This window comes from Aquarana catesbeiana, linkage group LG01 (genome assembly GCF_042186555.1).
Source record: "Aquarana catesbeiana isolate 2022-GZ linkage group LG01, ASM4218655v1, whole genome shotgun sequence".
NCBI lineage: Eukaryota > Metazoa > Chordata > Amphibia > Anura > Ranidae > Aquarana > Aquarana catesbeiana.
Genome location: NC_133324.1, coordinates 204,697,553 through 204,724,089, shown reverse-complemented (window position 1 = coordinate 204,724,089; position 26,537 = coordinate 204,697,553). Strand labels below are relative to the sequence as shown.

The window sequence follows — 26,537 nt, the reverse complement described above, 5'->3', positions numbered from 1 at the left end:
AAATAATGGAGCACAGAGAGCGAAGACTGAATGTCTCGGAAGTGCACTGGGCACAGGAAGATTTGGAGTTTCTGGCCGTTCAGGAATGGGAGCTGGAGATCACCTACAGACAGCTGCTAGACTCTGCTCAGCAGCAGAGTGCGGCTCCCTTTGCCTGGGACTATCAGGAAATACCAGTTGACAACTCTGAAATCCTGGCTGAAGAGTCGACAATGTGGCAGAGCAACAGTGTGCTTTGCCAACCTGCCCCCGCAGCTATGGACGCGGAGGTCTTATGGCAAGTGCTGACTGACCTTGATGAACCTGTTTCTGCATTGGATGATCTTGAATGGAGGAATGTGCCTGTCCAGCAGAATTCCAGAGAATCGGCGGTGGAAAATCTGGAGATCGCTATCCCCAAAGCTGAAGTGCTGACAACAGGGCAGAGCTCTGCTAACCTCTGCCCAGCACTGATAGCATCTTCTGGGTTCCACGGACAGGGGATGGAGAACCTTTATCCCCACACACCAGTTGCAGAAACAGGGGATTTGATAGACTTTTCTGCTGAGGAAGAACAACCTGGTGAGCCTCCAGCAGAAGAAGAGCTGTTATTAGGGCCAAACTTCACTGTGCTCTGCCCAGCACCAACAGCAGTATCTGTGAAGTCACAAAGAACTTCCCCAGCTGAAGCCTGGCCACCGGACAGAGGTTCCAAGACCTCTGCCCCACATCTGTGGCGGTTCCGGAGGCCCAGGGTGAGAAGGAGGTGGTCACTTCCCAGCAGCAGATCAGTATACAGGGGGAGAAGGGAGAGGAGGTGTTCGTCGTCACTCCCCAACAGTTGGCCAGGGTGGAGGAAGCGGTCTTTCCTCCCTAGCAAAGATTTGTGCACCTGGGAGACAGTATCACAGACATATCGTTCCAACAGCCAGATGAGGAAATGGAAAAGGAAGCAGCCGGCTCACCTCCCCAATAGCAGTTACACAATTTGGGAGTGGAGGAAGCCAGCCTCCTGCCTCAATGGTTAGCCAAAGCGGAGGATGTGGAGTCCCCAGCAGAAGTGCTGGCAAGAGGGCAGAGTGCTGCTGGCCTCTGCCCTCAACTAACAGTAGTGGATGGGACTTCGGTCTCCACTGACACAACCCCAGAAAATGGTGTGACACAGACAGGAGGATGTCAGCCATGCTTTGCAAGCACTGGGGGATTTTCACCTACTAAAAGTGGATGGGACTTCAGTCCCCACTTGTATACCCCAGGGATGCTGGGTAGTCAGTCCAGATCCCCAACAGCATGACGGAGTGAGCCCAGTCACCCTGTCTTCTCTTCAGTGGCTGAAAGGACTCCAGGGAGAAGGGCCAGTCCAGGCCTGTCCCCAGTGGCGGACACGTTCTCTGAGAGAGGCAGAGGTTGGCTGGGTAAGTAATGCTCTGTTTGGAACAATTTGTTTGGCGTACTGTGTGGGTACAGGCATTAGGGGACTGGAACTATGGACTAACTTCGGAGTAAATCCGTTTGGGGTCTCCTCTTGTGTTAGTCACCTGCCGACAAGGGAGAAATGTGACAGACCTAGCCAGGATAGGGGCTTTTGGAGGGGACTGAATGCTAGCCTCTTGCCGACCCATCAAGGGCCCAGGCATTTGGGGGAACCGTGCTCTTTGTGAGCTGTATGCCTGAGGACCCTTGAGGTGGTGTTACAGGTCCATATCCCCCCAAGAGACACAGACTCTGGGAAATTATATTTGTTATATTACAAAGAGTGACCGATTCATACCGCTGGAACCTTTTCCAACATCCTCGAGTTGACCCGTTCGGGGTCCCACTGTGGCTGTAGGACTGTTTTCCAGGGGGGAGTATTGTCATGAAGCTTGGAATACTGAAGTATTTCTCCTTTGATTCTATTATACAGGGGGGGGGGGGGGTCTTCTGCCCTGTTTTAAGGCTAACCTCCTCCGGACGGCTCCATGGTCTGGAAGGAATGCATTTTTCTGTGTTTGACTGTTTGTTTATGTACTTTAATTACCCCCTGGGGCTTCTCTGTGTCATTACACATATCAGTCCTCCTATTTAAGCTATCGGACAAATCCCTGCTGACCCTGTTTCAAGTCCTCATTTGCATGGCCAAGAGGACCTAATTGAGGACTAAAGTGTACTTTACAATTGACCAATAGGAAAGTGGTTGTTGGGGGCGGGGTGTTCAAACTTCTGTGTATAAAAGTGTGTTGTGTGCATCCAATAAACGTGAGATTCCTGTTTGAACTTACATACAGCCTGCCTGGTGTTTGTTCTGAGCTATCACAACTGGATTCGAATGGCACATAGCTGTAGTTCGAATCACGGAGCATCGGATGACCGAACCATCAGATGCTGCGATCTGCAATCTGATTCAATAGCCGCAGAGGAGTATCGGGAGAGTGGAATCGAGCGAGCAGGGGCATTACAGTCAGTATTCTCCAAGTTACTGGGAAGAAGGATCTTCCCTTTCACAGTTTCTGATCCTGCAACCACCAGTTTAGACTTAAGCGTGCCCAAGGAGATAAGAACATTGGAATATCCAGGGCTTGTCCTCTCCTGTTACAAGCTAAAAAGATGTCTTGTTGTAGAGGCTTAGAATGGAACTGGGCACAGCGCACTGCTTCGAAGGAGGATACCGTCCTCCCCAGAAGACTCATACAGAGCCGAATGGAGGGTTGTCTGGTGCCCCTTATCTGACACACCTGATTCTTCAGGGCACAGTTCCTTGCGGGTGGCAAGAATACTCTTGATTGGACCGTATTTAGGATCAGACCTAAATACTTTAGACTTTGAGCTGGTCTCAAGGTTGACTTTTCAGTATTTATGATCCAACCTAAGCTTTCCAAATACCACACTGTGCATTTTATGCTCTGTTCTAGAGCCTGTAGTGAGTGATCTCTGGGCAGGAGGTCATCCAGATACCTGAGCACCAGGATCCCTTGGGCCCTTAAAAGACTTAGTACTGCTGCTAGGACCTTTGTGAACACCCAGGGAGCTGTAGCAAGCCCGAAGGGTAGAGCCACAAACTGAAAATGACATTCCTCTACTGCAAATTGCAGGGACAACTGATGAGGCTGAAAGATAGGTACGTGTAAATACGCATCCTTTGTATCGATGGAGGCTAGAAAGTCTCCCATCTGGAGTGAGGCTACTACTAAGCGGACAGATTCCATCCAAAAGGACTGGATCAGTAGATACTGGTTCAGGGATCTTAGGTCCAAAATGGGCATGGTGTCTCCGTTTGGTTTTAGAACCGTAAATAGGTTTGAGTAAAACCCTGTGCCCCTTTCAGGTACAGGAACCTCTACAATCACTCCCTGATGCACTAGATGATGTAGTGCCTGAAGCAATAAGTCTCTTTTTGGAGGATCAGAGGGAACGCTGGATCTTAAAAACCTCTAAGGGGGAACCCCCAGCAACTCCAGCTTTTAACCGCGGGATATAGTCGAGGTGACCCACTTGTGCTGAATTATTGTTCCCCAAATGTCCACAAAGTGCAGCAGCCTTCCCCCCACCCGGTGGAGTGGAGGCGTCCCCTCAAAAGGAGGGCTGTGTTTAGAATTGTGGACCCAGGGCTTTTTCTGGCCCTGGCCTTGCGGCTTGCCCCTGGCCCTAGCGCCCTGCTGGCGGCGGAACTGCCTTGGCGCTGAGAGATTTGAGGAAGAAGTCCCTGAGGTTTTAAACGAGGGACGCCTGGTGCTTTTCACAGGAAGTACAGAACTCTTCCCTCTGGAAATCTTTTGGATATATTTGTCCAAATGATCACCAAATAAACATTCCCCATGAAAGGGGAAACCTGCCAATATCTTTTTACAAGGAAGCTCGGCTGACCAGTTCTTAAGCCACAAAAGTTTGCGCATATGTACAGACAAGAGACCCAAACGAGAAAGCTGCTGTATTGAATCCTTTAAGGTGTCAACAGCAAAACACAGCGCTCTAGGAATATCTGCCTTATTTTCAGGCAGATCATCCTCCTGGTTAGGCCTGTCAGGCCGTCTGATCTGATCTTTTATGGACTGGCAGATACCAATTGCTGCAACAGCTGGCTGAATAGCTGAACTGACCAGCCTTTAATAATGACTCCAATTTCTTGTTAAGAGGGTCTTTCAAGCCCTGTGCGTTATCTACTGGATAAATCAAGTTCTTGTTTAAGGAAGGGACTGCTGCATCTACGGCTGACATGCTCCACTTCTTAATGAACTTTTCATCCATGGGATATAAAAGGGAAAACCTCTTAGGAGGAACAAAAATCCTGTCAGTATGTTCCCAATCAGCATACACTGCCTGTTCCAATAGAGGGTGTAAGGGGAAAGCCTGTGTGGCCTGAATAGGCCTCAGGGATCCCAAAGAGGACCAGGGAGGCTCAGTAACCTCTGCATGAGGCAACTTAAAAAGGATCAAAAGCCTCTGTGATTGAGAGGCAGACACCAACTGGATATCTTTTGTCCAGTATGCTCAGAAGCAGACTCATCCGCCAGGCCATCCACAGAATCCTGAGCTTTAAGCTCTTCCGCATCCTCAACCCATTCCTGCTCCAGACTAGGAGGCTCCGGGGAGGGGGATCTGTCACACTTCTTGCCACCCTGTGGGATGGAGGCAATCATGCCAGCAATCCTGTGCTTTAATCCGGCTAGGGCTGAGGACAGTTCATCCTTAGTGATAGAGGGTGAAGCAGCAGCGTTGACTGTAGCCACAATCCCAGATAGGCGCAGCGGCTCAGATTGTCAGGAGGCCTCTGGTCCTACAGGGGATACAACACTAGGGATACAACTAGGTTCATCAGGAACTACTGATGACATAGGTGTGCCCTTCCCTGTAGTGTTAGTCCCGCTCATCTTTTTTGAAGACATTTACTAGCCACAAAAAGGGAGTACCTGGGTGTAGTATTAAAACACCTCAGAAGGGAGACCCTTTAATAGGGCTCACCAAGCCCCTATGCAACAATCCTGCTAAGCACCTTTAGCCTGCCAAGCAACACCTGGTGACTCACGTGACCCGGGTAAGGAGAAAATGAACCGTTGCAAATGCCTGGTTCAGAGCCTGCTCTGTGTCCCACAGCTGCCTTCTGGAAGCACCGCATGCTTGGCATACACAGCTTAAATAAGCTGGCTGTGCGCCGGAACGTTCTGTGCGTGCATACGCACGTGCGCGGCTGTATTCACGTATGACGTGAATCTCCAAGCGCCCAGATAAAGGCTACGGTGTATGTGCGGTGAAGCCGTGTGCGCTCTTGCGAACGCACGTGTGCCATGGTGAACCAAGGCAAAATGGAGCACCTCCATGCGGCATCATACAGGTGGAAAACAACCAGACACGAGCAAAAAAGTACACTTTGCAAACACCCACAGCTAGCCCAAAACTCCCCCCTATGGTTACAGCATACAGGTGTACAGCCTCTAGCTAGCTTGACTGATTGTTACAATCACTGGGACACAATATTAAATAAAGGGGTTTCACTTACCTGTCCAGGCGCAGGGCAGTTTAGAAACCAAGAGCCCAATCGTCACCATTCACGGCGTGTTCCTGTCACTTGAGGACCTTCAAGGAATGGGTACCCTTTTCATGTTTAGGGTCCACTCCCTTGGACCTGTACAGCACTCTGCAGGAATGCCTTAGCGCTGAGATGTTCACTTCGCAGGGTCCAGCGCCCAAAGGCCGCATTACAAGCAAAACCTTGCAGGATCTTGAGTCTTCTGAGGCTCAGGTACCATTTATCTAAGCATATAAAGCCTGTGTCAAATGGATCCAATCGGTCAATCCCTTCATTCATTTAAGAACCGTTTGTGAGACTAGAGACCTGGGGCTCAGAGAGCTCAAACAACCGTGCCATCCACCTTGCAGACACTGGTAAAAAAAAACTGTAGTACTTCCTTCATGGGAGGGGTTATATAGGGGATCACTTCCTTCTAAAGGCCTTTGGTCTACCAGTGTCCATTCACCTGGAGATGAAGTATAACCCAGCAGGAATATTAGCCCAACTCTGTGTCCCATGATGTATGAAAAAGAAAAAGGGGTCCTGCGTGGCCCCGAAATACTGCACTTTACTGCTCTGATTTGTTCACCTAACATGCTTGGATCCACCTTGAAGATCCATGTTGTGCTAGCAGTATGTCTTGACTGCCCTAGGACACAAAATGCAAGGCAATCTATTATGCGAATACCAACTTTGGGAAACTACTTCCTCTACCTATGTATTAGCGATTCAAGCCACTCATTATGATTGAGGATCAATGGGTACAGGTGGGGTTGGGGCAACCTTTAAGTTAGCTTCATAAATGTATTTGTATATTAGTGTGACACAAGTTTCAGGGTTCCCATAAAGCTCTAGAAGACATAGAGAGAAGCAAGCAAGGACAGTGCCTTCTGCTTTTCATGCCGTGGAAGGGGTCCAGCATGGCCCCAAATTGTTGCACGTTACCGTTGTGATTTGATCACTTTTATGTTATCTTGAAGATCCTTGATGTTATCAATCTCCTGCTGGTGGTTGCTACAGCCCCCGTTTATGTCTTATATTTACCATTTTTATTACATTCTTCAGCATAAGCATACAGGATAAAGTAACCACAATAAGAAAGTACAGTCATGTGACTGGAAAGACAGGTCTCAAAATCTTATTCAAAACAATAAAATTAGTACAATATACAGAAAATAACAACTGAATATTCTAAGGAAAGACCTGTTTACTTTTTGCCTACTCTAGGAACATTACATACACATTACATAATAATCCAGGGCAGTCAAGAGGACATTAAACAGTGTATGTATAGTAAGCACAGAATATTGCCTGTCTGCTAATACTGACGTTTAATGTCAATTAAAAAGTATATCATAAAAATAAACAAGATAACATTACCACTATACATACTTATATATATATATACACACACACACACACACACACATATATATATATACATACATACACACACAATTAGACCACTAACTTTTTTGATTTGAGTTTGGAAAGGTTTCTTGTAAGCCTCCGAATAGTAAGGACTTTCACCTTCTTCACATCTTTCCGCATTTTCACTACCTGTGGAGACAAAGAAAATTTAGACAAGGTAAAAACACTGTAGGTAAAAGTATAGCAAAATATGGCAAAAACCCCACATCATTTAACCCAGACGTGAATTAAAACATATTACATGTATTTATACATAAAAAAAAAAAAAACTGACAAAGACCCCTTTCACACTGAGGTGTTTAAGGCCTCATTCACACGAGGCGGATCCGCTACCACGGAGTCCGCCAGCTCAGCGGGAGATCTCTCCGTTGATCTCCGCTGAGCCGGCGGATGACAGGTCCCTCTCTGCTCACTGAGCGGGGAGGGGCTTGTCGAGCGCCGCTAGTTGCTATGGAGAGATTGGATGAAGACAGACAGCATGTCCGTTTTCATCAGATCTCACCCGATCCGATAGGGATGGATGTGAACATAGGGCCATCAGTCTGATTTTAGCGGCTCGGACCGGGTTGGACGTGAGCGGACATGTCACTGCTGACATTCGTCGCTCCATAGACTAACATGGAGCGCCCCTTCAGGTCCGCCGACAAAACTGACAGGTGGACCTGAACAGTCCGTTCGCGTGAAAGGGGCCTTACAGGCATTTTTGCACTAAAAATAGCGCCTGAAAAGCACTTGTACACTGCCTCTTCTGCAGCCCCAGTGTGAAAGCCTGAGTGCTTTAACACTGGGGCGGTGCGCTTGCAGGACAAGAAAAAGTCATGCAAGCACCGCTCCTCCACCACCCCTGCCCATTGAAATGAATGGGTGCCACTGCTGAAGCGCCTGCAAAGCGATTGGGCAGCGGTGCTTTTCATGGTTTCTCGGCCACTTGAAATTGTTAAAAGCGCCCCGCTAGTGGCCGTATAGCGCTGCTAAAACAGCTAATACTAGCAGCGCTTTACCGCTAACGCCCCCGCCCCAGTGTGAAAGGGGTCAAAAGCTTGTAACTCTCCCCCACTATAAACAAACTAAGACAAAACCTCTCTCTCCCAGTTTCACGTAAAGTCCAACTCTGGCAGGGATGAATGAAGTTGCTGGATTATTCGTTAATGGAGCAATAAATGATGCTTTTTGTGTTGTAACCCTCATGAATTTTGTTATTTTGGTGCTTCTGGGACATATATAGTTGCGTGCATAGATAAGGATCTGTACTTGTTGGTGCTGTCCACCCTCTTAAACTATCTAGAGGGGTCTCGAGGGAGGAAGGGCAGTACAAGAAAGCTGGAGTTGGGCTTTAAATTATGTAATATGGCTACATGTCTGTACTCCTGAAATAGACACTTTACAAGAACGTAAGAAAAAGTACAGTCGTTCCAATATTTCTTACAAATACGTGAATGTGCCTTTGCCAACCCTCTGTGAAACATAAAAACAAATTAATATTGTCACCTTGTCACTTACTATATAACATTCCACTTCTGCGATGGGGCAGAGTTTGCAGCTGAGCCAGTTCACTATTTGTCAACAGGAATTATGACAGATGGGGTGTGAGTGTGGAAGGGTCCAGTTTTACTAGTGAACCATACAATAACTAAATTTTTTTTCTCAACAGATTTTGATGATTAACACAAAGCTCACACTGAATCTGTGTGACAAAAAAGGATTGTATGGTAAGAAAATTATGATGTTTCAGCTAAATTTAAACAGTATTGACCATTTTCAATCCATATACGCTGCTGACATTTGTAAATAGATAGAAAAGTAGATCATATTTACTGTACTTATTTTAAACTTTTTTTTTTTTTACATTTCTTTAGTTTCTTTTATAGGCCTAGGCAAATAATGTCATAAATCCCAGGAGTCTTCAGGAGAGAAGGCGGGGAGAAGAGGTTTGTTCAGCTAAGCACACCTCCCTGTCTGCATGCCTGAGCTAAAGTAGATGGATTCCAGGATGTAAGAGCTACATGAATCACCTGCCCATACTCAAGATGGCCACAGTCAGAAAGGCTAGGGGGTATTTTTCAAAGTGATTTCTTAGCAAACTAAAGCATGGATGGATGGGTGAGTTTGTGTTAAATATTAAAAATGAATTGACTAGCGTTTTTGGTCTGTAGTGCTCAGATGCAGTGTAGTTCCATTTTAATCCAAAGGTATATAGGAAATACCTTGAAAGGAAACCGTTAAAAGTCACCTGACCAAAATGCCACAGTTAAAAGCTTAGAGAGCTTTAAAAATATTTCTATTAAAACAGTCCTTTCCAAGAGAAAGTAAGGGCTGCTCACTATCTAGGGGACCTTTCCCACTATACAAATCACTGGTGGTAACAAAAAGTTTTGAGAATAGTTTCAGACAAGGCTGCACAGTCACAGGGAGCACCAACCTTAATAAGTTAGTGTACCAAAAAAGACATCGTCCTGTGTACATCGGTGTAATAGAGCATATGATCAACTGTCGCTTCATTTTGTAATCTCCCCTCCATTCTATAAGCTTGTTTTTAAAGAATGTACATGCCTTATCTTACACTTAGAGTTTCAGACTTTTTTGTTTGAGACAAGTTTTAATTAGAACCCCCCCTCTATGACTCAATGTGCTTAGGCTGATTCTAGGTAGTTAGTCTATGCAGATAAGCTATCTTTGTAAATTCCTTTCAGCTGCCTAAAATGAATGATGAAAAATTCTCTCTGTAGAAACCTGGTTAACCCTTAGAAAAACTTAGGAGCGAGTTTACCCCCCCTCTTTTGATGTAACTCACATATAAAAGATATCATTCTTAATAAAGAGTTCAGACTCGCTTTGCACACGGGGTCGCTGTGGATTACCAAGGGTGGTCGGCTGTCCAGTAATCTATGCTATCAATCGAGAGCTGTGCAACTGGTGCTATTCTGACCAGATGCATTACAGCATCTTCTATTTCATCATGGACCGCAAGTTAGAACAAACATGAGTTTCTCGCCGGAAACAACATGAACTCACTCGCCAGATTTAGCTCCTGTGGACTTTGCCCTCTTCCATAGATGAGGATCCAAGAGCCGTTTTGACACCATTGTGGAGATCCAGTGCGAGTCGCAGAAGGTGCTTGACACACTTCAAAAAGAAGACTTCCAGGACACATTACAGAAGTGTCGGGAACGCTGGGAGCGCTGTATTGCTGTGCAAGATGACTATTTTGAAGGCGATAGTGTGTAAACGTAGGTAAATAAAGTACTTTCTTGTAAACAGGGCTAGTTTCCAATATACACCTCATATATAATAGAGTGCCAAAAATGTACCTGTGGGGAAAATTTTTGAATAACTACCATGTTTCCTCGAAAATAAGCCCGGGTCTTATATTAATTTTGGCAACAAAAGACACAGTAGGGCTTATTTTCGGGGTAGGTCTTACCATGTAATGTGCTGTCTTCTCTACCCCTCTCTCTCCCTGCCTGACAGGAATCCCCAGTGTGAACGGAGTTAAAATGCTTGTAAAAGCCTATAATCCACTCTATTACAGTAGTATATAACATACAATGTGTGTGTTTCTCTAATATAATTGTGCCAAATACCTTCGTTATAGCACCGCTCTGCACTTCTGTGACCCGACGGAGCTCTCTTCCCCACAATAATATTACAGAAACACACACATTGTACATTATATACTTGTACATTAATAGAGTGATTATAAGATTTTACAAGCATTTTAAACTAGGGCTTATTTTCGGGTTAGGGCTTATATTGCAGCCCTCCTGAAAAATAACGCTAGGTCTTATTTTCGGGGAAACACGGTACTAACCCTCTGCTGCAGAGCATGACATCACTGTTCTCCTGTCAAGATTCCTGGGTAATGCTGTGTACTCTAAATCTACAAAATCCACTTCCTCAGAGCCCAGGTTTGTCCTGGGCTAAACCCAGCCTGTGTCTAGACAGTGAAAGGAGAAGTCAAACAATAATGAGGTCATTTTTCGGTCACACTGCTTTCACTTCCTATCAGCGTGCTTCTTGCAGCATATGAACTGACTGGATTCTTCATCTCACACGCCAACCCTGCTTTAAAGGGAATGCAAGAGGCTGGTACCAGGTCAAATTCAGATACTCATTTCCATTGCATTTCAAACCCACATTTGATTACACATTAGCCTCCCTGGAGGTAATCCTGAGTGTGGCTCGGGGTGAATTTTCATTACCAAAAGCGGAAACCCCGAGCCACACTCGGGATCGCATCGCAGGATCCAGGCAAAGTTACTTACCTTGTCCCCAGGATCCCGCGATGTCTCCCCGCTGTGTGTGCGAGGCTGTGCCCTCCGCCCGATCTATCACAGTGCTGAGCTCCGTTCCCTGTGAGCGTCGCGACACACGGGGGACGGAGTCCGGCGCCAAACTCAAAAAGTGAAAAACACAAAACACACACAGTACACTGTAATCTTACAGATTACATTACAGTATCAAATTATTTCACATCCCTTTTGTCCCTAGTGCTTTGTGCAGTGCCCTGCATGTAGTTTTACAGTGGGGCAAAAAAGTATTTAGTCAGTCACCAATTGTGCAAGTTCTCGCACTTAAAAAGATGAGAGAGGCCTGTAATTGTCATCATAGGTATACCTCAACTATGAGAGACAAAATGTGGAAACAAATCCAGACAATCACATTGTTTGATTTTTGAAAGAATTTATTGGCAAATTTTGGTGGAAAATAAGTATTTGGTCACCTACAAACAAGCAAGATTTCTGGCTCTCACAGACCTGTATCTTCTCCTTTAAGAGGCTCCTCTGTCCTCCACTTATTACCTGTATTAATGGCAACTTGTTATCGGTATAAAAGACACCTGTCCACAACCTCAAACAGTCACACTCCAAACTCCACTATGGTGAAGACCAAAGAGCTGTCGAAGGACACCAGAAACAAAATTGTAGACCTGCACCACACTGGGAAGACTGAATCTGCAATAGGCAAGCAGCTTGGTGTGAAGAAATCAACTGTGGGAGCAATAATTAGAAAATGGAAGACATACAAGACCACTGATAATCTCCCTCGATCTGGCGCTCCACGCAAGATCTCACACCGTGGGGTCAAAATGATCACAAGGACGTTGAGCAAAAATCCCAGAACCACATAGGGGGACCTAGTGAATGACCTGCAGAGAGCTGGGACCAACGTAACAAAGGCTACCATCAGTAACACACTACGCTGCCAGGGACTCCGATCCTGCAGTGCCAGACGTGTCCCCCTACTTAAGCCAGTACATGTCCGGGCCGTCTGAGGTTTGCTAGAGAGCATTTGGATGATCCAGAAGAGGATTGGGAGAATGTCATATGGTTAGATGAAACCAAAGTAGAACTATTGGGTAGAAACACAACTCGTTGTGTTTGGAGGAGAGAGAATACTGAGTTGCAACCAAAGAACACCATACCGACTGTGAAGCATGGGGGTGGCAACATCATGCTTTGGGGCTGTTTCTCTGCAAAGGGAACAAGACGACTGATCCGTGTACATGAAAGAATGAATGGAGCCATGTATCCTGAGATTCTGAGTGCAAACCTTCTCCCATCAGCAAGGGCATTGAAGATGAAACATGGCTGGGTCTTTCAGCATGACAAGGAGTGGCTTCGTAAGAAGCATTTCAAGGTCCTGGTGTGGCCTAGCCAGTCTCCAGATCTCAACTCCATAGAAAACCTTTGGAGGGAGTTGAAAGTCCATGTTGCCCAGCGACAGCCCCAAAACATCACTGCTCTAGAGGAGATCTGCATGGAGGAATGGGCCAACATACCAGCAACAGTGTGTGACAACCTTGTGAAGACTTACAGAAAACGTTTGACCTCTGTCATTGCCAACAAAGGATATATAACAAAGTATTGAGATGAACTTTTGATACTGACAAAGTACTAATTTTCCACCATAATTTGCAAATAAATTCTTTCCAAATCAGACAATGTGATAGTCTGGATTTGTTTCCACATTTTGTCTCTCATAGTTGAGGTATACCTATGATTAGAGGTCGACCGATGTGGGTTTTTCTGTGGCCGATGCCGATATTTAGAAATCAGGGCGGCCGATGGCCGATTTTTGCAGCCGATTTTTTTCTTTTTCCTTCATCTCAGAAAGTCTAGGGTGGAGAGGTGGGGAGGAGGTTATTGTTTAGGGTAGAGAGGTGGGGTGCAGCCTATCAGTGCCAACCAGTGCAGCCTATCAGTGTCCATCAGTGCCACCTCATTAGTGCCCACCAGTTCAGCCTGTCAGTGTCCATCAGTGCAGCCCATCAGTGCCACCTCATTAGTGCCCACCAGTGCAGCCTATCAGTGTCCATTAGTGCCCAGCAGTGCAGCCCATCAGTGCAGCCCACCAGTGCCACCTCATTAGTGCCCACCAGTGCAGCCTATCAGTGTCCATCAGTGCCACCTCATTGGTGTCCATCAGTGCCCACCAGTGCAGCCCAGTGCATCTCATGAGTGTCCATCAGTGCCACCTTATCAGTGCCCTTCAGTGCATCCCATCATTGCCCACCAGTGCATCCCATCAGTGCCAACCAGTGCAGCCCATCAGTGCCCACCAGTGCAGCCCATCAGTGCCCACCAGTGAAGCCCATCAGTGCCCACCAGTGAAGCCCATCAGTGCCCACCAGTGAAGCCCATCAGTGCCCACCAGTGAAGCCCATCAGTGCAGCCCATCAGTGCCAACCAGTGCATCCCACCAGTCCAGCCCATCAGTACCCACCAGTGCAGCCCATCAGTGCCCACCAGTGCAGCCCAGTGCCCACCAGTGCATACCATTAGTGCAGCCTAGTGCCAACCAGTGCATCTCATCAGTGCCCATCAGTCCCACCTCATCAGTGCCCACCAGTGTATCACATCAGTGCCCACCAGTGCATCACATCAGTGCCCACCAGTGCATCACATCAGTGCCCACCAGTGCATCACATCAGTGCCCACCAGTGCATCACATCAGTGCCCACCAGTGCATCACATCAGTGCCCACCAGTGCATCACAAAAGTGCCAACCAGTGCATCACATCAGTGCCAACAAGTGCCATCCAGTGCATCACATCAGTGCCCACCAGTGCATTACATCAGTGCCCACTGCCCACCAGTGCATCACATCAATGCCCACAAGTGCATCACATCAGTGCCCACAAGTGCCAACCAGTGCATCACATCAGTGCAGCCCATCAGTCTCTCCTCATCAGTGCCCACCAGTACAGCCTAATAATGTAATTTACTGCCACCTCAGCAGTGCCCACCAGCGGAGTGCTCCTGGCTCCGTTCCGTCCCCTCGCCTGGCCAAAGACAGCTCCACTCGTCTGACATGCTGCGCGCCCTGCCTCCGGACTACAATCCCCAGAATGCAGCGCGGCCGGTAACAGCCAATCGGTGGCCACCGCTGCTGACTTCCTCCACACAAAAAAAAAAAGTCAGCAGACAGCGGCCATGATAGCAGCCGTTTGGAATAGACGGCAGGCGGCCGGGGGGGATTTCCACCCAGCAGGCCCCCTGCCTCAGATCCCTCACAATCAGCCTTTTTCCCCATAATAATCAGCCGATGCAGATTACTTTAAAAAGGCGAAATATCGTCCGATATATCGGTCAACCTCTACCTACGATGACAATTACAGGCCTCTCTCATCTTTTTAAGTGGGAGAACTTGCACAATTGGTGGCTGACTAAATACTTTTTTGCCCCACTATATATTATATATACTGTTCTTTCTGCCTATAAACTTGAGAATTTCCGTGGCAACCAAAAAGTGTCCCATTACATCAAAAGTGGTTTTAGACCAGCTAGAAAACAGCGATAGTGAATCAGAATCACTAGCAGAATTGAGCGATAGTGATTTGTGGGGAAATTCGTCATCAAACACTGAAAGTAATGACAGCGACAATTCTGCAACTGAGCAAATTCTGCGTTTTTTATTTTATTACATTATTGAATACATTTTATTATTTGTTATAATTATAGTTATTTATTATATTATAATTTATGATTTTGTGTTTCAAACTTTATCATACCCGGGATGTCTACTAGACTCTTGTTTGGACAGATTTAAGTGAGTTATTCCTAAGAATTACGGGTCTACAATATAAAATGCCAAATTTCAATGCGAAACAATGTACCACTTTCATCATCAAAAATCTGACATAATCATACCGCCAGGGAGGTTAATGAACACAGAGATACATTAAGGATAAGATCACATTTCGTAACATGTTACAAAATGAATATGTATGTAACATGTTTCGAGCAGACTGGCCCCCCTGCACCTCCCCAATCTGACAGCTGTCGTAATTTCCTGAAAATAAGACTGACCGCGATTTTCTAGGATAGCTTTAATATAAGCCCTAGTTAAAGTCCTTGTAAAATCATGTAATCCGTTCTGTAAAAGGATTATATAATGTCCAGTGTGTGTCTTTATGTAACATTATTGTAGAAAATACCTTATTTACATTGCTGCTGGGCGCTCATTTGACCCACCGGAGCTCTCCTCCTCTCCTCCCAGCTGATGTCATCGGCCCCTCCCTCTGCAGTGCTCGGAGCAGGCTGGCGTCAGCGGGGATCTCAACATCTCCCTCAGCAGTGCTCAGAGCGGGGAAGAAGAGCTCCAGCGGGTCATGTAAGCACCAGTGGCGCTGTAAATAAGGTATTTTCTACAATGTTACATAAAGACACACACCGGACATTATAGAATACATTTATAGAGCAGATTAAATGATTTTACAAGGACTTTAGGGTTTATTTTGGGTATTACAGATATGCTGACTCCTGAGCTCACAGGGAGGGAGAGGGGGAGAGAAGACAGTGGACAAATAAGACACCCCCTGAAAAAAAGCCCTAATGGATTTTTTGTAGCCAAAATTAACATAAGACCCTAATAGAAGGTCTTATTTTCAGGGAAAAACGGTAACAGGGATCTTCTGCCTCCAATCTGCTGATCGCATGTGCAATGCTTTACAGGCTCAAAAATAAGTGCACATTTTTGGACCTGCAAAAAAAAATTCCTTTGTAAGATCACCACATGGTGATCTACGTCATGTCCGGCCCCTTCTCCTCCCCCTGCTGCCTTCTGGGACCTGTGTGTGACTCAGAAAGCGTAACGCAATTTGCGCATGCGCAGTAGGAAACCAGCTGTGAAGCCTGAAGGTTTCCCTTACTTGCAATGCTGGTGCCTGCACCCGAAGCCGATGGAGGAATTGGCTCGTGGTGCCAACATCACGGGATCCCTGAACAGGTTAAGTGTCCTCATATTAAAAGTTAGCAGCTACAGTATTTTTAGCTGCCGACTTTTATTTTTGTTTCCCTCAGACTGGAACTCAGCTTTAAGGCATCAGTCTACATATAACTGATATTTCAGTTTTTTGGTAAATCCCGGATAGTTAAATCACATAAAAGCTACTTTTAACTCTTGGCGACTCTGATGGTTAGAATATATTGGCTCTAATTTATGCTTTGTAGAGCTACACAATGGCTGTTCTTTAGTCCTTCACACAATGCAAGTCAATGATTCACATGCTTACTGAAATTAGTGTTATCACTGCAACGCAGATATTAAACATGGTCATGGTGATGCGACTTGCGGAATGGCTTGTGTGCTGAGGATCTTGAATGAGATCCTCTCGTCAAAAAAAAGTGTGGTGCAGCCCGGCAGGTCGGGAAAGGTGAAGAGGAGCAAGCACCCCCTCTTGGGCGTGGGTGGGGCTTATCGGATTCTGGAATCCCCCTGTAACAAGGGGGCCCCCAGATCCAGGCCCCCCACTCTATGTGAATGAGTAGGGGGTACCCCTACCCATTCACCCCCCCCCCCCCCCCCAAAAAAAAGTGTCAAGAATGAAACAGTACACAGGTTTTTAAAGTAATTTATTAAGGCAGTTTTGGCGTCTCTTCCGATTTCTTCTCCCTCCGGCAATGTCTTCATTCTCTTTTCTTTCTCCAATGTTCTCTCAAGGCTCTATCCCGATGTAATGCTAGGTCGGCCAAGGGGGCAGGCCTTGGGATGATGTCACCGGGTGGCCAGGCCTGATGTCTTTATAAAGAATGGCACACGGCGGACTCAGCATTACACCGGTAGAGAGGAAAAATTGCAGCTAAAAAGCTCCAGACCTGTTGAAGACATCTGCCCTATATGATCTTGCAGGTGCTGGCTTTGCTCAAATTAGGAAGGAAGGAAAAAGCTTGGACGGCCGCAGAAGGCATCTTTATTGGAAGATTAAAATCCAAAAACTGTCATATCTTATTCATAGAAAACAGGGGAGAACAGCTAACGTGTTTCACGTCACAACTGATGCTTAGTCATAGCTGAATAAGCAAGGTCTGATCATATGTATATATGGAGCTGATGAAAAATGGACAGCCAATCAAATGTGAAGTAATGTTGGAAAAAAACCTCCCAATAGAATCGGACCTTGTTAATGCCTAAATGAATTGCACTTGGAGGGGAGAAGCAAAAAGCTAGCGATTAACAGGAGAAGGCAATAGTATAATCTCTACAGGAAGCCCACTGCGGGGAATACGCTTTTGCGTGCTGACTCAAGCCATCCAAGACATACTACTAAAAGCATCCCAGTGGGTCAATTCCTTGGATTAAAGAGATTATGCAGCAGGCAATCAGATTTTGAACAAGAAGCCATACACATATCCACAAGATTAAAAGAAAGAGGTTACCCTAAATCAGCTATTAATAGGGCATTGCAAATTACTGATAAGGTACCTCGTGAAAATCTTCTATTCGCATAAACCAGTTAAACATTCCATACAGCACTGAATTCCCTAAGATACAAAAAATAGTCACCAAAATATCTACCAGTGTTATCTAATGACCCTATTTATTCCCAAATATTGGATAAAGGTATATGTACGGTTTCTAGGAAAGCACCTTCTCTTTGTGGATTACTGTCAACTAGTCTTTTTACCAGTAAAAAAAACCCCCACCAATTGGTTGACTTTTAAAGGCACTTTCAAATGTGGTTATCGAGGATGCTTGTACTGTTCCTTTATTAAGGTTGGCGACGTTATGACCTCGACATCCACAGGCAGACGTCATAAAATTCAGTCTTTCATTAATTGCAACACATGGTTTGTCGTGTATGTTATTACATGCTCGATATGATCTATCCAATATGTCAGTAGGAAAACACGCAGACTTAAGGATCGTCTTTATGATCATCTCTACAATAAAGACAAGGAACATTCCACTAATGTGGCACGTCACTGGAATGATTTTCACAATAAAGATACATCTAGCTCAACCATTCAGGGTATGGACAAAACAGTGAGACCTCCTAGAGGAGGTGACAAATTTGGCATCCTATGTAGACAGGAGGTTCGTTGGATTTCTATTTTAAAAACTAGACAGCCTGTTGGCTTGAATTTTGAATGGGGTGTGTCTCACTTCTATTAATGAAACTTGTCTGTCGGAGAGTTCTGTGGTATTCCTTTTGCTGCTCTTGTCTGCTTCATATGTCAGTTGTTCACCAACAACATAAGATTTCTCATAAAGATGCCTTCGGTGGTGTGCGGCCATCCAGGATTTTTCCTTCCTTCCTACTCCGGGAGAAGGAACATCGGGAGAAGGAACATCGGGAGAAGGAACATCGGGAGAAGGAACATCGGGAGAAGACAGCGGAGAGAGGAGAAGAACCCGAGAGGGGGTGAAGACATCAGCAGAGGAAGGAGAAGAACCGGAGGATGAAGACATCGCCAAAGGAGCAGAAATCGGAAGAACGCCGGAGCTGCCTAATAAATTACTTAAAAAACTTGTATACAGTTTTCATTCTTGACACTTTTTTTTTTTTTGGGTGAATGGGTAGGGGTACAATGTACACCATACTCATTCACATAGGGTGGGGGCCCCCTTGTTAAAGGGGGCTTTCAGATTCCAAGAAGCCCCCCCGCAGACCCTGAAAACCACCGGCCAGGGTTGTTGGGAAGAGGTTTTTGTCCCCATGGAGACAAGGTGCTTTGGGGTGGGGCGCCCGCTCGGTCCAGGAGGGGTGCTCACTCGTCCCCCCCTCCTGACCTGCCAGGCTGCATGCTTAGATAAGGGTCTGGTATGGATCTTGGGGGGACCCCATGCCATTTTTTGGAGTGGGGGTTCCCCTTAAAACCCATACCAGAGCAAAGAGTCTGGTATCTTCTTGGGGGGGGCCCACACCAGTTTTTTTTTTCATTTTGGCGAGAGGCTCCCCTTCCAGATCCTCAGCACACAAGCCACACCGCAAGTCGAATCATCATGATCCGACTTCTCGGGCGACTTCTATTCAAATCAATGGGCTTCCATAGGGAACCATTGATTTTGAATAGAGGCATTAGAAACGCTTGACGAGGCTCAATGCAGCTTTATCCAGCGTTTAGCCGCTTTTACCAGCGCCAGGCGTTTTTACAGCTCTAACGGCGCTCCTCAGAACACGCTGGTCCTGGGTTTTTTTGCAGCTTGAAAATGCCTATGCCACTTAAAGCTCTTAAAAGCTTGTGTGTGCAGTAGGCCATAGAATAACATGGAGAGGCGTTTTTAAGCTGCAAAAAAAGTAGCTGTAAAAATACCCCGTGCATGAGGCCTAAACATTGTATCTTTTAGATCAAAGGGATGATGTAAATTAGGTCAGGTTAACCACTTGCTGACCGCCGCACGCCGATATACGTCAGCACAATGGCAGCGGTGGGCAAATGGGCGTACCTGTACGTCCTCTTTAATTGGCGGGGCTAGCGAGCATGCGCGCCCGCCGCGTACAGTGTGACCGTGCCCGCGGGACCACGGACTCGTTGTCCGCCGGTGTCTCAGCGATCGTGTCACGGAGCCGCAGAATGAGGAGATGCAAGGCATTTCCCCGTTCTGCCTAGTGACATGACAGAGATCACTGCTCCCTGTCATCGGGAGCAGTGTTCGCTGTCTTGTGAGTTGTAGCCCATCCCCCCCAGTTAGACTCACTCCCTAGGACACACTTAACCCCTTGATCGCCCCCTAGTGTTTACCTGCTAGTGTCATTTACACAGTAATCAGTGCATTTTTATAGCTGTATAAATGACAATGGTCCCAAAATAGTGTCAAAAGTGTCCGCCATAATGTCGCAGTCGCGATATTAAAAAAAAAAAACGCAGATCGCCGCGATCTGCGTTTTTTAATAATAAAATAAAATAATAAAATAATAAAAATGCCATAAAACTATCCCCTATTTTGTAGATGCGATAACTTGCGCAAACCAATCAATATATGCTTATTGCGATTTTTTAACCAAAAATATGTAGAATACAGATCGGCCTAAACTGAGGAAAAAAAGCTGAGTTAGACTTACCGGTAACTCCTTTTCTGAGAGTCTTCCAGGACAGCCCATGAGACCTTGGGCTCCTCCTACCAGGACAGGAAACACAACACCCCCACCAGATAAAAGGGCGGTCCTCCAGGCCCATGTCAGTATTCTCAAGAACCGTAGGACCCTGCAAAACATATGCATAATACACATAACTTCAGACAATACCGGGTGGGAATCCGGCTGTCCTGGAAGACTCTCAGAAAAATCTGGCTATAGTGGGATTTTCCAGGAGAGAAAACTGGAGGAACACACTAATAGCTGCCGCCTGTACCTTTAAGGTACTAACAGAAAGACCTTTGTCGACACCCTCTTGGAAAAATTCCAAAATAGACGGAATATCATGAGTTAATCTATCATTTTCAGATAACCATGAGTTAAACCTTTTCCAAACTTTGGAATATATGGCTCTAGTAACCGGCTTCCTGCAATTAACGAGATTCCTGACTACTTTGTCAGAGAACCCTTGGGCGCTCAGTATCTTTTCTTCAGATACCAGGCCGTCAAGTTTAAGGAAACCACCTGAGGGTGTGATACTGGACCCTGCAATAATAGGTCTTCCCTTTTCGGAAGACTCCACGGAGGCTCTGAAACCAGAGACTGTAGCAGGGAAAACCATGGCCTCTTGGGCCAAAACGGGGCAATTAGAATCAGATCTGTCTCTTCCAGCCGAAACTTCCGGAGGACTTCTGGAATCAGTCTGATTGGCGGAAAGGCATAACATAGGCCTGGAGGCCACGGGTTTGCCAGAGCATCGATCCCCAAGGCTTGGTCTGCTGGGTTCATGGAAAAGAATATCCCGTCTTACGGTTGTTTCGGTTTGCGAACAAATCCGCTACGGGATAACCCCATCTCTTGGTGAGGTCTGCAAAGACTTCGGGATGAAGGGACCAGTTGTCTCGGTCTATCCTGTGACGGCTGAGATAATCTGCCAGGCAATTGTTTGTCCCCTTCAGGTGTACAGCAGAAATAGAGGCTAGATTCCCCTCTGCCCATGAAAGGATCTCCTGGGCAATGGACTGAAGCCTCCGGCTTCTCGTGCCTCCCTGCTTGTTGATATACGCGACTGTCGCTATATTGTCTGACAGAATTTGGAGGTTGTGACCCCTGATCTCCATCTGAAAAGACTGGAGGGCTCTCTGGACCGCAAGCAGCTCTCTTTGATTGGATGAGGCCCTTGCCTCCTCTGGGGACAACTCTCCTTGTGCTACTGCATTGCTGAGGTGGACCCCCTATCCCCAGGAACTCGCATCCGTGGTAATCCTTCGGGAAATGCGAAAGGACCATGGGAGACCTCCTGCTAGGTGCTGACCAGCTCTCCACCACCACAGGCTTCTTTTTATCCTGTCGGGAAGCCAGATCCTTGACTCCAGGGACCTTACGTCCCCGTCCCAGTTTCTTAAAAGAAACCTTTGTAACGGACGCTGACAGAGTCTCGCCCATGGTACTGCGGGAAAACATGAGGTCATAAGACCCACTGCCCTCGACACCTGTCTCAGAGAGACGGACTGGTTGGTCTGCAATGCTGACATAGTCTGGAACACTTTGGTAATCTTCTCCTGAGGAAGAAAAACTCTTTGGTTCACTGAGCAAAAATCGTAACCCAGATAAGTTACTTTCTGGGCCGGAATCAAGGACGATTTTTCTTTGTTTATTAGCCAGCCTAGGGACTTTAAGAAGTCCTGTACAGCCTGGAGATCCTCCAACAGCCTTTGGTATGATTTTGCCACTATCAGGAGGTCGTCTAAGTAAGGGATAACCGTTATTGCCTTTAATCTTATTGGAGCCAGCGCTTCCCCCAACACCTTCGCAAAGATGCGTGGGGCTGAGGAAAGACCGAAGGGGAGGGCCTGAAATTGAAAATGTCGGGTCCCCATACCCGTCTTCACTGCCAATCTCAAAAACTTTTGGAAGGCTGGATGGATAGGGATGTGAAGATAAGCATCCCTTAAGTCCAACGTGGCCATAAAGCAGTTTGGGTATAGTAGGTTTTTGATTGTAAAAACCGTCTCCATACAGAAATGCTTGTATCTGATGGACTTGTTTAAGGTCCGGAGATTCAGGATAAGTCGAAACTTTCCTGCTGGCTTTCTGACCACAAATACATGGGAATAGATTCCCTTGCCCTGCTCCGATCGAGGAACAGGAATCAGTACTTTTTGATCTAATAAGTCTCCGATCTGGAGACTCAGAGCCCTCGCTTTCTCCCGATCTTGTGGAGGAAATGTGACCAACAAACGTTCTGGTGGTTGGTGAACAAACTCCAGCCTGTACCCGTTGGTCACTAGGTCCAGGACGAAGGGGCTCAGAGTGACTGCTGCCCACTGTGGGATGAAGGCCCTCAATCTCCCTCACACCGGGGAACACAAGTCACTGCGGCTTGGCGGGCTCTTGAGGAGGGTTAAACAGCACTCCCCCTTTGCCTCTGCCTTTGTGCCCAGTCCAATGCTTTTTCGGCCTGCTGTCCTTTTCTCTAGGACTCTGTTGCCTGTTTTGGCCACGAAAAAAATTTCTGGCTGTCTGAACTCTCTTTTTCTCTGGAAACGCCTTTTTCTTATCAGCCGTGCGTTCCAGTGCCTCCTGTAGACCTGGGCCAAATAAATGATCGCCAGTTAAAGGAAGGCCACAAAGGCGCAACTTGGAGGCCGAGTCCCCTGACCGGGTCTTAAGCCAAAGGCTTCTCCTGGCCGAGTTCACTAGAGCCGAAGTCCTGGCTGACATTCTTACCGACTCAGCGGAAGAATCTGCCAAAAAACCCACTGCCTGAAATAGGAGAGGAAAAGACTTTAAAATTTGCTCTCTGGAGGTACCTGCTGACAGATGTGACTGAATCGGAGTCAACCAAACCTCCAGATTTCTGGCCACACAAGTGGAAGCCAGAGCTGGTTTCAGGTTTCCAACTGCTGAGTCCAAGGCTCTGTGGAGAAGGATATCCCCCCTCTTGTCCATCGGATCCTTAAGCCTACCCATATCATCGAACGCCAGGTCCGAGTTTTTTGAAACCTTTGAAAGAGGTGCGTCTAACTTGGGATTCTTACTCCATGGCTGCACAGTGTCCTCATCAAGAGGAAACCTCCTTTTTAGGTTACTAGAGAAGAATGGTTTTCTCTCAGGATTATCCCATTCCAGTTTAATAGTATCAACCAAAGAACTACGAACTGGAAAAACTCTCGATTTTCTCTTATGCAATCCTTTATACATAAGATCATGTTTGGATAACTGAACCTCTTCCTCTTTTAATTCAAGGGTAGTATAGATAGCCTTTAATAAGTCATCTACATCCTCAACAGATAACTTAAATCTTAAGCCTCGAGTGGATTCTCTATCTCTGGGCTCTGTATCTGACCCTGATTCTTCCAGAGAAGAACGGGTAGATCTGACCTCAGCCTCAGAGTCCTCACTCTCTGCCTGCTGTGGAGTGCTTACTGACGCCTTCAGTGAAGACGGACTCTCTGCTGGAGTCTGGAGCTTGTCAATAAGCGTTCTAAAAGAACTGAAGGTGGACGCAAGCCTCATCCCTAACAGAAGTGAGCATCTTCTGGCAAGAGGCAACCGGGTCATCCTTTACTAGACCTTCTAGACAGGTGCGACAAACTGCTTTGCTCCATGAGGAGCTCAATTTGTTTGCGCAAACCGCACATTTCCTTTTAAGTGGCTGCGCTTGGGCCTTGTCCTGAGTCTTGGTCTGCAAGACAAAAATAAATGACCCACAATGTAATTAAAGCCACCCAATCACTCCGTAACACCACGTGAAGGAGGGAGGAAATCTGTCCCCTTACACCCACTACTACAGAGAGGGGAGGGGGAGGGAACACTCACAGGGATAGCAAGGTGGTGACAGAACACCCCAGGCTTACCTGTGAGGTGCTGGTGTTGGGAACTGCATCCGCTGCCTGTGCAGGTACTGCAGGAGGATCCATTCTGCCCCTCTTGGTCATCCACAGCCTGGCTGCTTAACACCAAGAAACACCAGCAGCCAGCGTTCTTTGTTCGCGCCGTTTATGAAGACTGGAACCTCGTCTCCGGCGCCCGATGATGAGGTCATATGCCCCGGAAGTAACCCTCTCCAGGCACTTCCCGTGGGCCAGCTTGGAGCGCAATAGCTCCGCCCCCTCGAGCGCTGCGGCTTCCTCCCTTCCCTGCTCAGATCAGCCACGCTGTCGGTAGGGAAGAACAACCGAAGCTCAGCTGAGCTATAGTGCAATGCACTGCGCTAGGGGCACGACCTCACACTGGTCCTGGCCCTCTCCAGGCACTGAGGACAGGGAACAGCAGCACAGCCAACCTCCCCAGCGGTGTGTCGCTTCTGGCAGAGGAAGAGGTAAGTGATATGCCCCAGAAAATAGCCATACAAAGCCCCTGCTTATAAGGCCTATGGGAGCAGGTTCCATGAACATGTTACCCCCCGTCCGGAGGAAACACAAATAACTGACATGGGCCTGGAGGACCGCCCTTTTATCTGGTGGGGGTGACGTGTTTCCTGTCCTGGTAGGAGGAGCCCAAGGTCTCATGAGCTGTCCTGGAAGACGCTTGGAGAAAATAGTTTTTTTTAAATATATTTTTGGGGAATATTTATTATAGCAAAAAGTAAAACATTTTTTTTTTTTTTTCAAAATTGTCGCTCTTTTTTTGTTTATAGCGCAAAAAATAAAAAACTCAGAGGTGATCAAATACCACCAAAAGAAAGCTCTATTTGTGGGAAAGAAAAGGACATCAATTTTGTTTGGGTGCAGTGTGGCACAACCACGCAATTGTCAGTTAAAGCGACGCAGTGCCGAATCGCAAAAAGTGCTCTGGTCAGGAAGGGGGTAAAATCTTCCGGGGCTGAATCGGTTAACCACCTAAAGACCAAACCTTTTTCTGACATTCATTGCTTGCAAGTTATTTTTTGCTAAAAAATGACTTAGAACCTCAAAACATTATATATTTTTTTTTTAACAGAGACCCTAGAGAACAAAATGGCGGTTGTTGTGATATTTTATGTCGCACTGTATTTGCGCAGCGGTCTTTCAAACTAAATTTTTTGGAGAAAAAAAATACACAATGAATTAAAAAAACTAAACAGTAAAGTTAGTCCTATTTTTTTGTATAATGTGAAAGATGTTATGCCTCGAGAATCGTGATCTAAGAAAAAAATAGTGGATTCTCATTTTAGCCAAAATCGTGCAGCTCTAACAAACACATAACTGTGTTACATGTTTTATTATACCGGCCGTGTTTGACTCAAAACAAAACACTGAAAACTGCCTTTGTTTTTTTCAGCATCAACAATCCACCTAAAGCAAAGCTTCACCCAAAAGGGGAAGTTCCGCTTTAAAGGGGTTGTAAACCCTTGACGTTTTCCACCTTAATGCATTCTATGCATTAAAGTGAAAAACCTTCTTAGTGCAGCAGCCCCCCTTTAACTTTCATGAACCCGATCTTTCCAGCGACGAGAATGAACCCAGCATCTCCAGCCGCTGTCTCGAGTGCCTCATTGGATAGAATGAAAGCATCAGCAGCCATTGGCTCCCGCTGCTGTCAATCAAATCCAGTGACATGGGAGCCAGGGGTGAGGCTGAGTCCTGCTGTCTGTGTCAATGGACGTAGCAGCAAAACTCGGGAGCCTGCCCGTATGGGTGCCCCCTTGGAATGCGGGTCTCCGAGGGGGAACTCGATGCGGGAAGGAGCCAGGAGTGCTGCTGGGGGACTCCAGAAGTGGAGGATCGGGGCCACTCTGTGTAAAACCCTTGCACAGAGGAAGTATTAAAATAAAAAATGAAAAAGAAAGAAAATTAACCTTTACAACCCCTTTAAGTCCCCTCCTCCTCTGCCACATTTGGCATATCACTTTTTTTTTTGGAGGGGGGGGTACCTAGTTCTTTTCTCCGCTTCCCTCCCTGCAGTCTTCTGGGACATGTGACACGTACCAGAAGACTGCGGAACAATTCCAGCGCAGCACAGCACAAGCATGCGCAGCTGACTGTGAAGTCCCAAGCAGCACAGCAGGCTGCCTGCAGTTCAGATGCCGACACTGGAAACCCGAAGGCTAGTGAAGATCCTGCATGAGTGAGGACAGCACTGCATCTTGGGACAGGTGAGGGTCCTCCTGTTATTAAATGTCAGCAGCTAAAGGAGTTGTAGCTGCTGACTTTTAATTATTTTTTTTCCCCAGAGTGAAGAACCTCTAACTATTTGAACATGTGTGTGTGTGTGTGTGTGTGTGTGTGTGTGTGTGTGTGTGTGTGTCTCAACACCATAAATGCAGTTCAAGATGAATTAGATAGAAAATAGATAGAAAGTGAAAATGAATTAGATAGAAAGTGCAATAATTACTGTACTGATATTAGCTTACTGGCAAAT

General features: G+C 46.5%; 1 protein-coding gene across 2 annotated transcripts in view; it reads right to left on the bottom strand.

Moving 5' to 3' along the window:
- SRFBP1 (serum response factor binding protein 1) overlaps positions 1–26,537 on the bottom strand; it is a 213,506-nt gene that overhangs the window by 145,089 nt on the left and 41,880 nt on the right. For both annotated transcript variants that reach the window (XM_073624677.1, XM_073624678.1), the window contains one exon: positions 6,936–7,024. In XM_073624677.1, coding sequence (XP_073480778.1) covers positions 6,936–7,024 — 89 coding nt within the window. The remainder of the gene's footprint in view (positions 1–6,935; positions 7,025–26,537) is intronic.